Source organism: Oncorhynchus nerka, linkage group LG18 (genome assembly GCF_034236695.1).
Source record: "Oncorhynchus nerka isolate Pitt River linkage group LG18, Oner_Uvic_2.0, whole genome shotgun sequence".
In the NCBI taxonomy this organism is placed as follows: Eukaryota; Metazoa; Chordata; class Actinopteri; order Salmoniformes; family Salmonidae; genus Oncorhynchus; species Oncorhynchus nerka.
The window spans coordinates 12,791,398-12,807,984 of record NC_088413.1 but is presented as its reverse complement, the minus strand read 5'-3'; the positions used below and the strand labels follow the sequence as shown (position 1 = coordinate 12,807,984).

General features: G+C 51.0%; 1 protein-coding gene across 1 annotated transcript in view; it reads right to left on the bottom strand.

Annotated features, from left to right (window-relative positions):
* Positions 1 to 16,587, bottom strand: part of adgrl3.1 (adhesion G protein-coupled receptor L3.1) — a 373,511-nt gene that overhangs the window by 193,627 nt on the left and 163,297 nt on the right. Inside the window, 1 exon segment of the mRNA XM_065003524.1 lies at positions 13,008 to 13,022. Within this exon segment, the coding sequence (XP_064859596.1) occupies positions 13,008 to 13,022 (15 nt within the window).

Below are 16,587 nucleotides of genomic sequence, written 5' to 3'. Positions count from 1 at the left end.
CTCCCTCCTCAGTTCCCATCTGTCTCTCCCTCCATCCTCTGTTTCCATCTGTCTCTCCCTCCCTCCTCTGTTTCCATCTGTCTCTCCCTCCCTCCTCTGTCGCATCTGTCTCTCCCTCCTCTGAGCCCATCTGTCTCTCCCTCCTCTGTTCCCATCTGTCTCTCCCTCCTCTGTTCCCATCTGTCTCTCCCTCCCTCCTCTGTTTCCATCTGTCTCTCCCTCCTCTGTTCCCATCTGTCTCTCCCTCCCTCCTCTGTTCCCATCTGTCTCTCCCTCCCTCCTCTGTTCCCATCTGTCTCTCCCTCCTCTGTTCCCATCTGTCTCTCCCTCCCTCCTCTGTTTCCATCTGTCTCTCCCTCCCTCCTCTGTTTCCATCTGTATCTCCCTCCCTCCTCTGTTCCCATCTGTCTCTCCCTCCCTCCTCTGTTCCCATCTGTCTCTCCCTCCTCTGTTCCCATCTGTCTCTCCCTCCCTCCTCTGTTTCCATCTGTCTCTCCCTCCCTCCTCTGTTTCCATCTGTCTCTCCCTCCCTCCTCTGTTCCCATCTGTCTCTCCCTCCCTCCTCTGTTCCCATCTGTCTCTCCCTCCATCCCTCCTCTGTTCCCATCTGTCTCTCCCTCCCTCCTCTGTTTCCATCTGTCTCTCCCTCCCTCCTCTGTTTCCATCTGTCTCTCCCTCCCTCCTCTGTACCCATCGGTCTCTCCCTCCTCTGTTCCCATCTGTCTCTCCCTCCCTCCTCTGTTCCCATCTGTCTCTCCCTCCCTCCTCTGTTCCCATCTGTCTCTCCCTCCCTCCTCTGTTCACATCTGTCTCTCCCTCCCTCCTCTGTTCCCATCTGTCTCTTCCTCCCTCCTCTGTTTCCATCTGTCTCTCCCTCCCTCTGTTTCCATCTGTATCTCCCTCCCTCCTCTGTTCCCATCTGTCTCTCCCTCCCTCCTCTGTTCCCATCTGTCTCTCCCTCCTCTGTTCCCATCTGTCTCTCCCTCCCTCCTCTGTTTCCATCTGTCTCTCCCTCCCTCCTCTGTTTCCATCTGTTCTCCATCTGTCTCTCCCTCCCTCCTCTGTTCCCATCTGTCTCTCCCTCCCTCCCTCCTCTGTTCCCATCTGTCTCTCCCTCCCTCCTCTGTTTCCATCTGTCTCTCCCTCCCTCCTCTGTTTCCATCTGTCTCTCCCTCCCTCCTCTGTACCCATCTGTCTCTCCCTCCTCTGTTCCCATCTGTCTCTCCCTCCCTCCTCTGTTCCCATCTGTCTCTCCCTCCCTCCTCTGTTCCCATCTGTCTCTCCCTCCCTCCTCTGTTCACATCTGTCTCTCCCTCCCTCCTCTGTTCCCATCTGTCTCTTCCTCCCTCCTCTGTTTCCATCTGTCTCTCCCTCCCTCCTCTGTTTCCATCTGTCTCTCCCTCCCTCCTCTGATCCCATCTGTCTCTCCCTCCCTCCTCTTGTCCCATCTGTCTCTCCCTCCCTCCTCTGTTCCCATCTGTCTCTCCCTCCCTCCTCTGTTTCCATCTGTCTCTCCCTCCCTCCTCTGTCCCATCTGTCTCTCTCCTCCCTCCTCTGTTCCCATCTGTCTCTCTCTCCTCCTCTGTTCCCATCTGTCTCTCCCTCCCTCCTCTGTTCCCATCTGTCTCTCCCTCCTCTGTTCCCATCTGTCTCTCCCTCCATCCTCTGTTTCCATCTGTCTCTCCCTCCCTCCTCTGTTTCCATCTGTCTCTCCCTCCCTCCTCTGTCCCATCTGTCTCTCCCTCCCTGAGCCCATCTGTCTCCCATCCTGTCTCTCTGTCTCTCCCTCCTCTGTTCCCATCTGTCTCTCCCTCCCTCCTCTGTTCCCATCTGTCTCTCCCTCCTCCTCTGTTCCCATCTGTCTCTCCCTCCCTCCTCTGTTCCCATCTGTCTCTCCCTCCCTCCTCTGTTCCCATCTGTCTCTCCCTCCCTCCTCTGTTCCCATCTGTCTCTCCCTCCCTCCTCTGTTTCCATCTGTCTCTCCCTCCTCCTCTGTTTCCATCTGTCTCTCCCTCCTCCTCTGTTCCCATCTGTCTCTCCCTCCCTCCTCTGTTCCATCTGTCTCTCCCTCCCTGTTCCCATCTGTCTCTCCCTCCCTCCTCTGTTTCCATCTGTCTCTCCCTCCCTCCTCTGTTCCCATCTGTCTCTCCCTCCCTCCTCTGTTCCCATCTGTCTCTCCCTCCCTCCTCTGTTCCCATCTGTCTCTCCCTCCCTCCTCTGTTTCCATCTGTCTCTCCCCCTCCTCTGTTTCCATCTGTCTCTCCCTCCCTCCTCTGTTTCCATCTGTCTCTCCCTCCTCTGTTCCCATCTGTCTCTCCCTCCTCTCTTTCCATCTGTCTCTCCCTCCCTCCTCTGTTTCCATCTGTCTCTCCCTCCCTCCTCTGTTCCCATCTGTCTCTCCCTCCCTCCTCTGTTCCCATCTGTCTCTCCCTCCCTCCTCTGTTCCCATCTGTCTCTCCCTCCCTCCTCTGTTTCCATCTGTCTCTCCCTCCCTCCTCTGTTTCCATCTGTCTCTCCCTCCCTCCTCTGTTCCCATCTGTCTCTCCCCCTCCTCTGTTCCCATCTGTCTCTCCCTCCCTCCTCTGTTCCCATCTGTCTCTCCCTCCCTCCTCTGTTCCCATCTGTCTCTCCCTCCCTCCTCTGTTCCCATCTGTCTCTCCCTCCCTCCTCTGTTCCCATCTGTCTCTCCCTCCCTCCTCTGTTCCATCTGTCTCTCCCTCCCTCCTCTGTTTCCATCTGTCTCTCCCTCCCTCCTCTGTTTCCATCTGTCTCTCCCTCCCTCCTCTGTTCCCATCTGTCTCTCCCTCCCTCCTCTGTTCCCATCTGTCTCTCCCTCCTCTGTTCCCATCTGTCTCTCCCTCCCTCCTCTCTTTCCATCTGTCTCTCCCTCCCTCCTCTGTTTCCATCTGTCTCTCCCTCCCTCCTCTGTTCCCATCTGTCTCTCCCTCCCTCCTCTGTTCCCATCTGTCTCTCCCCCTCCCTCTGTTCCCATCTGTCTCTCCCTCCCTCCTCTGTTCCCATCTGTCTCTCCCTCCCTCCTCTGTTTCCATCTGTCTCTCCCTCCCTCCTCTGTTCCATCTGTCTCTCCCTCCCTCCTCTGTTCCCATCTGTCTCTCCCTCCCTCCTCTGTTCCCATCTGTCTCTCCCTCCCTCCTCTGTTCCATCTGTCTCTCCCTCCCTCCTCTGTTCCCATCTGTCTCTCCCTCCCTCCTCTGTTCCCATCTGTCTCTCCCTCCCTCCTCTGTTCCCATCTGTCTCTCCCTCCCTCCTCTGTTCCCATCTGTCTCTCCCTCCCTCCTCTGTTTCCATCTGTCTCTCCCTCCCTCCTCTGTTCCCATCTGTCTCTCCCTCCCTCCTCTGTTCCCATCTGTCTCTCCTCCCTCCTCCTCTGTTTCCATCTGTCTCCCCCCCTCTGTTTCCATCTGTCTCTCCCTCCCTCCTCTGTTCCCATCTGTCTCTCCCTCCCTCCTCTGTTCCCATCTGTCTCTCCCTCCCTCCTGTTCCCATCTGTCTCTCCCTCCCTCCTCTGTTTCCATCTGTCTCTCCCTCCCTCCTCTGTTTCCATCTGTCTCTCCCTCCCTCCTCTGTTCCCATCTGTCTCTCCCTCCCTCCTCTGTTCCCATCTGTCTCTCCCTCCTCTCCTCTGTTCCCATCTGTCTCTCCCTCCCTCCTCTGTTTCCATCTGTCTCTCCCTCCCTCCTCTGTTTCCATCTGTCTCTCCCTCCCTCCTCTGTTCCCATCTGTCTCTCCCTCCCTCCTCTGTTCCCATCTGTCTCTCCCTCCCTCCTCCTCTGTTCCCATCTGTCTCTCCCTCCCTCCTCTGTTTCCATCTGTCTCTCCCTCCCTCCTCTGTTCCATCTGTCTCTCCCTCCCTCCTCTGTTCCCATCTGTCTCTCCCTCCCTCCTCTGTTCCCATCTGTCTCTCCCTCCCTCCTCTGTTCCCATCTGTCTCTCCCTCCCTCCTCTGTTCCCATCTGTCTCTCCCTCCCTCCTCTGTTCCCATCTGTCTCTCCCTCCCTCCTCTGTTCCCATCTGTCTCTTCCTCCCTCCTCTGTTTCCATCTGTCTCTCCCTCCCTCCTCTGTTTCCATCTGTCTCTCCCTCCCTCCTCTGTCCCATCTGTCTCTCCCTCCCTCCTCTGTTCCCATCTGTCTCTCCCTCCCTCCTCTGTTCCCATCTGTCTCTCCCTCCCTCCTCTGTTCCCATCTGTCTCTCCCTCCCTCCTCTGTTCCCATCTGTCTCTCCCTCCCTCCTCTGTTCCCATCTGTCTCTCCTCCCTCCTCTGTTCCCATCTGTCTCTCCCTCCCTCCTCTGTTCCCATCTGTCTCTCCCCCTCCTCTGTTCCCATCTGTCTCTCCCTCCCTCCTCTGTTCCATCTGTCTCTCCCTCCCTCCTCTGTTCCCATCTGTCTCTCCCTCCCTCCTCTGTTCCCATCTGTCTCTCCCTCCCTCCTCTGTTCCCATCTGTCCTCCTGTCTCCCTCCTCTGTTCCCATCTGTCTCTCCCTCCCTCCTCTGTTTCCATCTGTCTCTCCCTCCCTCCTCTGTTTCCATCTGTCTCTCCCTCCCTCCTCTGTTCCCATCTGTCTCTCCCTCCCTCCTCTGTTCCCATCTGTCTCTCCCTCCCTCCTCTGTTCCCATCTGTCTCTCCCTCCCTCCTCTGTTTCCATCTGTCTCTCCCTCCCTCCTCTGTTCCCATCTGTCTCTCCCTCCCTCCTCTGTTCCCATCTGTCTCTCCCTCCCTCCTCTGTTCCCATCTGTCTCTCCCTCCATCCCTCCTCTGTTCCCATCTGTCTCTCCCTCCCTCCTCTGTTTCCCATCTGTCTCTCCCTCCCTCCTCTGTTTCCATCTGTCTCTCCCTCCCTCCTCTGTTGTCTCTCCCTCCCTCCTCTGTTCCCATCTGTCTCTCCCTCCCTCCTCTGTTCCCATCTGTCTCTCCCTCCCTCCTCTGTTTCCATCTGTCTCTCCCTCCCTCCTCTGTTCACATCTGTCTCTCCCTCCCTCCTCTGTTCCCATCTGTCTCTCCCTCCCTCCTCTGTTTCCATCTGTCTCTCCCCCTCCTCTGTTTCCATCTGTCTCTCCCTCCCTCCTCTGTTCCCATCTGTCTCTCCCTCCCTCCTCTGTTCCCATCTGTCTCTCCCTCCCTCCTCTGTTTCCATCTGTCTCTCCCTCCCTCCTCTGTTCCCATCTGTCTCTCCCTCCCTCCTCTGTTCCCATCTGTCTCTCCCTCCCTCCTCTGTTCCCATCTGTCTCTCCCTCCTCTGTTCCCATCTGTCTCTCCCTCCCTCCTCTGTTCCCATCTGTCTCTCCCTCCCTCCTCTGTTTCCATCTGTCTCTCCCTCCCTCCTCTGTTCCCATCTGTCTCTCCCTCCCTCTCTGTTTCCCATCTGTCTCTCCCTCCCTCTGTTCCCATCTGTCTCTCCCTCCCTCCTCTGTTCCCATCTGTCTCTCCCTCCCTCCTCTGTTCCATCTGTCTCTCCCTCCCTCCTCTGTTCCCATCTGTCTCTCCCTCCCTCCTCTGTTCCCATCTGTCTCTCCCTCCCTCCTCTGTTCCCATCTGTCTCTCCCTCCTCCTCTGTTCCCATCTGTCTCTCCCTCCTCCCTCCTCTGTTTCCATCTGTCTCTCCCTCCCTCCTCTGTTTCCATCTGTATCTCCCTCCCTCCTCTGTTCCCATCTGTCTCTCCCTCCCTCCTCTGTTCCCATCTGTCTCTCCCTCCTCTGTTCCCATCTGTCTCTCCCTCCCTCCTCTGTTTCCATCTGTCTCTCCCTCCCTCCTCTGTTTCCATCTGTCTCTCCCTCCCTCCTCTGTTCCCATCTGTCTCTCCCTCCCTCCTCTGTTCCCATCTGTCTCTCCCTCCCTCCCTCCTCTGTTCCCATCTGTCTCTCCCTCCCTCCTCTGTTTCCATCTGTCTCTCCCTCCCTCCTCTGTTTCCATCTGTCTCTCCCTCCCTCCTCTGTACCCATCGGTCTCTCCCTCCTCTGTTCCCATCTGTCTCTCCCTCCCTCCTCTGTTCCCATCTGTCTCTCCCTCCCTCCTCTGTTCCCATCTGTCTCTCCCTCCCTCCTCTGTTCACATCTGTCTCTCCCTCCCTCCTCTGTTCCCATCTGTCTCTTCCTCCCTCCTCTGTTTCCATCTGTCTCTCCCTCCCTCCTCTGTTTCCATCTGTCTCTCCCTCCCTCCTCTGATCCCATCTGTCTCTCCCTCCCTCCTCTTGTCCCATCTGTCTCTCCCTCCCTCCTCTGTTCCCATCTGTCTCTCCTCCCTCCTCTGTTTCCATCTGTCTCTCCCTCCCTCCTCTGTTCCCATCTGTCTCTCCCTCCCTCCTCTGTTCCCATCTGTCTCTCCCTCCCTCCTCTGTTCCCATCTGTCTCTCCCTCCCTCCTCTGTTCCCATCTGTCTCTCCCTCCCTCCTCTGTTCCCATCTGTCTCTCCCTCCATCCTCTGTTTCCATCTGTCTCTCCCTCCCTCCTCTGTTTCCATCTGTCTCTCCCTCCCTCCTCTGTTCCCATCTGTCTCTCCCTCCCTCCTCTGTTCCCATCTGTCTCTCCCTCCCTCCTCTGTTCCCATCTGTCTCTCCCTCCTCCTCTGTTCCCATCTGTCTCTCCCTCCCTCCTCTGTTTCCATCTGTCTCTCCCTCCTCTGTTCCCATCTGTCTCTCCCTCCCTCCTCTGTTCCCATCTGTCTCTCCCTCCCTCCTCTGTTCCCATCTGTCTCTCCCTCCCTCCTCTGTTTCCATCTGTCTCTCCCTCCCTCCTCTGTTTCCATCTGTCTCTCCCTCCCTCCTCTGTTCCATCTGTCTCTCCCTCCTCTCTGTTCCCATCTGTCTCTCCCTCCCTCCTCTGTTCCATCTGTCTCTCCCTCCCTCCTCTGTTCCCATCTGTCTCTCCCTCCCTCCTCTGTTCCCATCTGTCTCTCCCCTCCCTCCTCTGTTCCCATCTGTCTCTCCCTCCCTCCTCTGTTCCCATCTGTCTCTCCCTCCCTCCTCTGTTTCCATCTGTATCTCCCTCCCTCCTCTGTTCCCATCTGTCTCTCCCTCCCTCCTCTGTTCCCATCTGTCTCTCCCTCCTCTGTTCCCATCTGTCTCTCCCTCCCTCCTCTGTTTCCATCTGTCTCTCCCTCCCTCCTCTGTTCCCATCTGTCTCTCCCTCCCTCCTCTGTTCCCATCTGTCTCTCCCTCCTCCCTCCTCTGTTCCCATCTGTCTCTCCCTCCCTCCTCTGTTTCCATCTGTCTCTCCCTCCCTCCTCTGTTTCCATCTGTCTCTCCCTCCCTCCTCTGTTCCCATCTGTCTCTCCCTCCCTCCTCTGTTCCCATCTGTCTCTCCCTCCATCCCTCCTCTGTTCCCATCTGTCTCTCCCTCCCTCCTCTGTTTCCATCTGTCTCTCCCTCCCTCCTCTGTTTCCATCTGTCTCTCCCTCCCTCCTCTGTTTCCATCTGTCTCTCCCTCCTCTGTCCCATCTGTCTCTCCTCCCTCCTCTGTTCCCATCTGTCTCTCCCTCCCTCCTCTGTTCCCATCTGTCTCTCCCTCCCTCCTCTGTTCTCCTCTCCCTCCCTCCTCTGTTCCCATCTGTCTCTCCCTCCCTCCTCTGTTCCCATCTGTCTCTCCTCCCTCCTCTGTTCCCATCTGTCTCTCCCTCCCTCCTCTGTTCCCATCTGTCTCTCCCCTCCCTCCTCTGTTCCCATCTGTCTCTCCCTCCCTCCTCTGTTCCCATCTGTCTCTCCCTCCCTCCTCTGTTTCCATCTGTCTCTCCCTCCCTCCTCTGTCCCATCTGTCTCTCCCTCCCTCCTCTGTTCCCATCTGTCTCTCCCTCCCTCCTCTGTTCCCATCTGTCTCTCCCTCCCTCCTCTGTTCCCATCTGTCTCTCCCTCCCTCCTCTGTTCCCATCTGTCTCTCCCTCCCTCCTCTGTTCCCATCTGTCTCTCCCCTCCTCTGTTCCCATCTGTCTCTCTCCCTCCCTCCTCTGTTCCCATCTGTCTCTCCCTCCCTCCTCTGTTCCCATCTGTCTCTCCCTCCCTCCTCTGTTTCCATCTGTCTCTCCCTCCCTCCTCTGTTTCCATCTGTCTCTCCCTCCCTCCTCTGTTCCCATCTGTCTCTCCCTCCCTCCTCTGTTCCCATCTGTCTCTCCCTCCCTCCTCTGTTTCAATCTGTCTCTCCCTCCTCTGTTTCCATCTGTCTCTCCCTCCTCTGTTTCCATCTGTCTCTCCCTCCTCTGTTTCCATCTGTCTCTCCCTCCCTCCTCTGTTTCCATCTCTCGCTCCCTCCTCTGTTCCCATCTGTCCCTCCCTCCTCTGTTACCATCTGTCCCTCCCTCCTCTGTTCCCATCTGTCTCTGCCTCCCTCCTCTGTTCCCATCTGTCTCTCCCTCCCTCCTCCTGATACCATCCCTCTCCTCTCTCTCCTCCCTCCTCTGATACCATCCCTCTCCTCTCTCTCCTCCCTCCTCCTGATACCATCCCTCTCCTCTCTCTCCTCCCTCCTCCTGATACCATCCCTCTCCTCTCTCTTCTCCCTCCTCCTGATACCATCCCTCTCCTCTCTCTCCTCCTTCCTCTGATACAATCCCTCTCCTCTCTCTCCTCCCTCCTCCTGATACCATCCCTCTCCTCTCTCTCCTCCCTCCTCCTGATACCATCCCTCTCCTCTCTCTCCTCCCTCCTCCTGATACCATCCCTCTCCTCTCTCTCCTCCCTCCTCCTGATACCATCCCTCTCCTCTCTCTCCTCCCTCCTCTGATACCATCCCTCTCCTCTCTCTCCTCCCTCCTCCTGATACCATCCCTCTCCTCTCTCTCCCCCTCCTCTGATACCATCCCTCTCCTCTCTCTCCTCCCTCCTCTGATACCATCCCTCTCCTCTCTCTCCTCCCTCCTCTGATACCATCCCTCTCCTCTCTCTCCCCCCTCCTCCTGATACATCCCTCTCCTCTCTCTCCTCCCTCCTCCTGATACCATCCCTCTCCTCTCTCTCCTCCCTCCTCCTGATACCATCCCTCTCTCTCCTCCCTCCTCCTGATACCATCCCTCTCCTCTCTCTCCTCCCTCCTCCTGATACCATCCCTCTCCTCTCTCTCCTCCCTCCTCTGATACTATCCCTCTCCTCTCTCTCCTCCCTCCTCTGATACCATCCCTCTCCTCTCTCTCCTCCCTCCTCTGATACCATCCCTCTCCTCTCTCTCCTCCCTCCTCCTGATACCATCCCTCTCCTCTCTCTCCTCCCTCCTCCTGATACCATCCCTCTCCTCTCTCTCCTCCCTCCTCTGATACCATCCCTCTCCTCTCTCTCCTCCCTCCTCCTGATACCATCCCTCTCCTCTCTCTCCTCCCTCCTCTGATACCATCCCTCTCCTCTCTCTCCTCCCTCCTCCTGATACCATCCCTCTCCTCTCTCTCCTCCCTCCTCCTGATACCATCCCTCTCCTCTCTCTCCCCCTCCTCTGATACCATCCCTCTCCTCTCTCTCCTCCCTCCTCCTGATACCATCCCTCTCCTCTCTCTCCTCCCTCCTCCTGATACCACCCCTCTCCTCTCTCTCCTCCCTCCTCCTGATACCATCCCTCTCCTCTCTCTCCTCCCTCCTCCTGATACCATCCCTCTCCTCTCTCTCCCCCCTCCTCCTGATACCACCCCTCTCCTCTCTCTCCTTATCTGTTCTTCCTTCTCTCCCTCCTAATTAGTCTCATAACGCTCTCTCCTTCTATTTATATTTTTGTCAGAACACTGCTGAGACACACACACTACACACACACACACACACACACACACTGCTGAGTGCATTAGTGTCTAACTAACAGTCTTTTATTCCCTGCTGGTTTCATGAGATTGTTCCGGTAATTCCTTTCCCACACCGGCCGTTACTTTAGAGAGTCGGAAAACAGGGAACACTGGGATTGTGTTTTATGATTTATGTGTGTGTGGCTCTGTGTGTGTGGGGGGTCTGTGTGTGTGGGGGGGGGCTCTGTGTGTGTGGGGGGGCTCTGTGTGTGTGTGTGTGTGTGGGGCTCTGTGTGTGTGTGTGTGGGGGGCTCTGTGTGTGTGTGTGGGGCTCTGTGTGTGGGGGCTCTGTGTGTGTGTGTGGGGGGCTCTGTGTGTGTGTGTCTGTGTGTGTGTCTGTGTGTGTGTGTGTGTGTGTGTGTGTGTGTGTGTGTGTGTGTGTGTGTGTGGCTCTGTGTGTGTGGCTCTGTGTGTGTGTGTGTGTGTGTGTGTGTGTGTGTGTGTGTGTGTGTGTGTGTGTGTGTGTGTGTGTGGCTCTGTGTGTGTGTGTGTGTGTGTGTGTGTGTGTGTGTGAGACTTGGGGACTCACTTGTCATGTCGCAGGAATGTCAAGGAAAAGATGTCCAGATGTGAGCTTTGGTTTTCACTTTTTCCCACAATACAATTTTAGCGGGTAGTTCTTTATTATGACTTTTTTAGAAACAATGGCCTTTATTGAAATGTAGTATGGGAACTGTAGTTCTGTTCCTTTAGAGATATGGGCATTGTTGATGTTAGTGTTTGGGTTGTATGGAGAGTTGAGAGCAGACTAGAGGGGGTAAAACTACAAAACAGTATGGAGAGTTGAGAGCAGACTAGAGGGGGTAAAACTACAAAACAGAATAGAAATGCAGTATGGGAACTGTAGTTCTGTTCCTTTAGAGATATGGGCATTGAGAGCAGACTAGAGGGGGTAAAACTACAAAACAGGATTGATGACAGCTAAGCTAACAACCACAAATAACTGATGCTTTTCTGCTTCATTGAGAAAAGCTAAATGTCCCTTTTCTCATCTCCACAGAGGAACTCTGGAGCTCCGTCAGAGTGACCATCGGGTTCTTGGTCCCTTTTCCCATCTCCACAGAGGAACTCTGGAGCTCTGTCAGAGTGACCATCGGGTTCTTGGTCCCTTTTTCCATCTCCACACCAGAACTCTGGAGCTCCGTCAGAGTGACCATCGGGTTCTTGGTCCCTCTTCTCATCTCCACCCTTTTCTCATCTCCACAGCGGAACTCTGGAGCTCCGTCAGAGTGACCATCGGGTTCTTGGTCCCTTTTCTCATCTCCACACCAGAACTCTGGAGCTCCGTCAGAGTGACCATCGGGTTCTTGGTCACCTCCCCTGACAAAGGGCCTTCTCCCCCGATTCTCAGTTTGGCCGGGCGGCCAGCTCTAGGAAGATTCTCGGTGGTTCCAAACGTCTTACATTTAAGAATGATTAGAGGCCACTGTGTTCTTGGGGTCCTTCAATGCTGTAGACATTTTTTGCTACCATTCCCCAGATCTTTGCCTCAACACAATCCTGCCTCGGAGCTCTACGAATAATTCCTTCAACCTCATGGCTTGGTTTTTGCTCTGACATGCACTGTCAACTGTGGGATCTTATATAGACGGGTGTGTGCATTTCAAAATCATGTCCAATCAATTGAATTTAGCACAGGTTGGACTCCAATCAAGTTCTAGAAACATCTCAAGGATTATTCATGGGAAACAGGATGCACCTGAGGATCAATTTAGAGTCTCAATGCAAAGGGTCTGAGTACCTCATAAGGGTCAGAGTACTTCATAAGGGTCTGAGTACTTCATAAGGGTCTCAGTACTTCATAAGGGTCTCAGTACTTCATAAGGGTCTGAGTACTTCATAAGGGTCTGAGTACTTCATAAGGGTCAGAGTACTTCATAAGGGTCTGAGTACTTCATAAGGGCCAGAGTACTTCATAAGGGTCTGAGTACTTCATAAGGACTTCATAAGGGTCTGAGTACTTCATAAGGGTCAGAGCACTTCATAAGGGTCTGAGTACTTCATAAGGGTCTGAGTACTTCATAAGGGTCTAAGTACTTCATAAGGGTCTGAGTACTTCATAAGGGTCAGAGTACTTCATAAGGGTCTGAATACTTCATACGGGTCTGTGTACTTCATAAGGGTCAGAGTACTTCATAACGGTCAGAGTACTTCATAATGGTCTGAGTACTTCATAAGGGTCTGAGTACTTCATAAGGGTCTGTGTACTTCATAAGGGTCAGAGTACTTCATAATGGTCTGAGTACTTCATAAGGGTCAGAGTACTTCATAAGGGTCAGAGTACTTCATAAGGGTCTGAGTACTTCATAAGGGTCAGAGTACTTCATAAGGGTCTGAGTACTTCATAAGGGTCAGAGTACTTATGTAAATAAGGTACTTATGTTTTTTATGTTTAATACATTTTCTAAAATGTCTACAAACCTGTTTTGGCTTTGACATTATGGAGTCTAGTGTGTAGATTGATGAATAAAATGCACTTAATCGATTTTAGAACACGGCTGTAACGTAACAAAATGTGGAAAACGTCAAGGGGTCTGAATACTTTCCGAATGAACGATATACTGTTTTCTATGAATTGTAATTTACTGCAACTTTAAAATACTTTAATTAATTTAATTGTTATGTTGTGTTGCATTCAAAACAATAGCAGGCATAACGAAATAAAAGGTTACATTTTGCAACTTTACTACTATCCAAAAGCCTGTCGTTTCTGTGATGTGGCGTCATTTCTCTAAACTCATACTATCCTAATATAGTAACACTGATCTGTACTCTAAACTCATACTATCCTAATATAGTAACACTGATCTGTACTCTAAACTCATACTATCCTAATATAGTAACACTGATCTGTCTCTCTGTCGCAGGGTACAAAGCAATGTAACGTCTGCATCAAATACAATTCCACCGAACAACCAAACATGACTTTAAAAACTCAATCGGGTGCAGATCAAACAAACATGTGAGAGAGCAAACAAAGGACAAAGGACAAAGGTGTGTGTGTGTGTGTGTCTGTGTGTGTGTGTTGCGTGACCACACGTGTGTGTATGTTTCTGTGTGTGCGTTGCTTGAATGAATGCCTGTGTTTGTGTGTCTGTGTGTGTGTGTGTGTGTTGCGTGTCCGTGTGTGTGTGTCTGAGTGTGTGTCTGTGTGTTGCGTGTCCGTGTGTGTGTGTGTGTGTGTGTGTCTGTGTGTGTGTGTCTGTGTGTTGCGTGTCCGTGTGTGTGTGTGTGACTTACCTTTCTGTTCCACTTCTATCCAAGCCATCACGGAAAGATAAGAGGAATGGAAAGAACAAGAAGAGACACAAGAAGAGAGAGAGACAAGGAGACAAGAAGAGAGAGAGACAACGAGACAATAAGAGAGAGAGAAGAGAGAGACAAGAAGAGAGAAGAAGAGAGAGACAAGAAGAGAGAAGAAGAGAGAGACAAGAAGAGAGAAGAAGAGAGAGACAAGAAGAGAGAGAGAAGAAGAGAGAAGAAGAGAGACAAGAAGAGAGGAGACAAGAAGAAAGAAGAAGAGAGATACAAGGAGACAAGAAGAGAGAGAGACAAGAAGAGAGAAGAAGAGAGAGACAAGAACAGAGAAGAAGAGAGAGACAAGAAGAGACAGACAAGAAGAGAGAGACAAGAGAGAGAGAAGAAGAGAGAGAGGAGACAAGAAGAGAGAAGAGAGAGAGACAAGGAGACAAGAAGAGAGAGAGACAAAGAGACAATAAGAGAGAGAGAAGAGAGAGACAAGAAGAGAGAAGAAGAGAGCGACAAGAAGAGAGAAGAAGAGAGAGACAAGAAGAGAGAAGAAGAGAGAGACAAGAAGAGAGAGAGAAGAAGAGAGAAGAAGAGAGACAAGAAGAGAGAAGAGAGACAAGAAGAAAGAAGAAGAGAGATACAAGGAGACAAGAAGAGAGAGAGACAAGCAGAGAGAAGAAGAGAGAGACAAGAACAGAGAAGAAGAGAGAGACAAGAAGAGACAGACAAGAAGAGAGAGACAAGAGAGAGAGAAGAAGAGAGATACAAGAGAGAGATACAAGAAAGAGGAGAGAAGAACAGAGAAGAAGAGAGAGACAAGAGGAGACAAGAAGAGAGAAGAAGAGAGAGACAAGAGGAGACAAGAAGAGAGAAGAAGAGAGAGACAAGAGGAGACAAGAAGAGAGAAGAGAGATACAAGAGGAGAGAAGAAGAGAGAGACAAGAGGAGACAAGAAGAGAGAAGAAGAGAGATACAAGAGGAGACAAGAAGAGAGAAGAGAGAAGAGAGAAGAAGAGAGAGACAAGAGGAGACAAGAAGAGAGAAGAAGAGAGAGACAAGAAGAGAGAAGAAGCGAGAGACAAGAGGAGAGAAGAACAGAGAAGAAGAGAGAGACAAGAGGAGAGAAGAAGAGAGAGACAAGAGGAGAGAAGAAGAGAGATACAAGAGGAGAGAAGAAGAGAGAGACAAGAGGAGAGAAGAACAGAGAGACAAGAGGAGAGAAGAACAGAGAGAGACAAAACAATAGATTAGCATTTCAATAACAAGAGTATTATGATAATTCGTTACCTGAGTGTGTGAGTAATAACAATGGTGAGAACACACACACACACACACACTCACACACACACACAGACACACACACACACACATACACACTCACACACACTCACACACACACACACTCACACACACACACACACACACACTCACACACACTCACACACACACACACTCACACACACTCACACACACACACACATACACACACACAGACACACAAACACAGGCATTCATTCAAGCAACGCACACACAGAAACATACACACACGTGCGGTCACGCAACACACACACACACACAGACAGACACACACACACACAGACAAACACACAGACACACGTGCGGTCACGCAACACACACACACAGACACACACACACGTACACCTTCTCCTCTCACAGCCTAATACGTCTTTAATAAACCATACGTTTTCAATAAAAACATGTCTTTATCTTCACACTGCAGCGCAGTAGTCAGGTTAACACTACGCTAGTGTGTGTGTGTGTGTGTGTGTGTGTGTGTGTGTGTGTGTGTGTGTGTGTGTGTGTGTGTGTGTGTGTGTGTGTGTGTGTGTGTGTGTGTGTTATGATAATACAATCAGAGATCTCCATAATCTGTTACGATTCATCTGTTCTGATTCAGAGATGTTATTCACGCACACACACACACAAACATACACAAACACACACACACACATTATTGCTGCGGAAAGAAAACAATGCAGATTAAAGTAATGGTTAGGGTTATTAATGTGAGGCACACACACACACACACACAGACACACCGGCACACATACACGCACGCACGCACACACACGCACACACACCCCCACACACCGGCACACACCGGCACACACGCACACGCACACGCACGCACACACACACACACACACACACACACACACACACACACACACACACACACACACACACACACACACACACACACTTTCCGCTCTCCGAGTCATACAACACAGAGGAGGTTTCATATTACTATAGTCTATAGTAGTATAATACACTATATAGGGAACAGGGTCTATAGTAGTATACTACACTATATAGGGAACAGGGTCTATAGTAGTATACTACACTATATAGGGAACAGGGTCTATAGTATACTACACTATATAGGGAACAGGGTCTATAGTAGTATACTACACTATATAGGGAACAGGGTCTATAGTAGTATACTACACTATATAGGGAACAGGGTCTATAGTATACTACACTATATAGGGAACAGGGTCTATAGTAGTATAATATACTATATAGGGAACAGGGTCTATAGTATACTACACTATATAGGGAACAGGGTCTATAGTAGTATAATACACTATATAGGGAACAGGGTCTATAGTATACTACACTATATAGGGAACAGGGTCTATAGTATACTACACTATATAGGGAACAGGGTCTATAGTATACTACACTATATAGGGAACAGGGTCTATAGTAGTATAATATACTATATAGGGAACAGGGTCTATAGTATACTACACTATATAGGGAACAGGGTCTATAGTAGTATAATACACTATATAGGGAACAGGGTCTATAGTAGTATACTACACTATATAGGGAACAGGGTCTATAGTAGTATACACTATATAGGGAACAGGGTCTATAGTAGTATAATATACTATATAGGGAACAGGGTCTATAGTATACTACACTATATAGGGAACAGGGTCTATAGTAGTATAATACACTATATAGGGAACAGGGTCTATAGTATACTACACTATATAGGGAACAGGGTCTAGTAGTATAATACACTTATACAGGGTAGTATACTACACTATATAGGGAACAGGGTCTATAGTATACTACACTATATAGGGAACAGGGTCTATAGTAGTATAATACACTATATAGGGAACAGGGTCTATAGTAGTATACTACACTATATAGGGAACAGGGTCTATAGTATAATACACTAGTATACTACACTATATAGGGAACAGGGTCTATAGTATATAATACACTATATAGGGAACAGGGTCTATAGTATACTACACTATATAGGGAACAGGGTCTATAGTAGTATAATATACTATATAGGGAACAGGGTCTATAGTAGTATACTACACTATATAGGGAACAGGGTCTATAGTAGTATATACACTATATAGGGAACAGGGTCTATAGTAGTATACTACACTATATAGGGAACAGGGTCTATAGTAGTATACTACACTATATAGGGAACAGGGTCTATAGTAGTATAATACACTATATAGGGAACAGGGTCTATAGTATACTACACTATATAGGGAACAGGGTCTATAGTAGT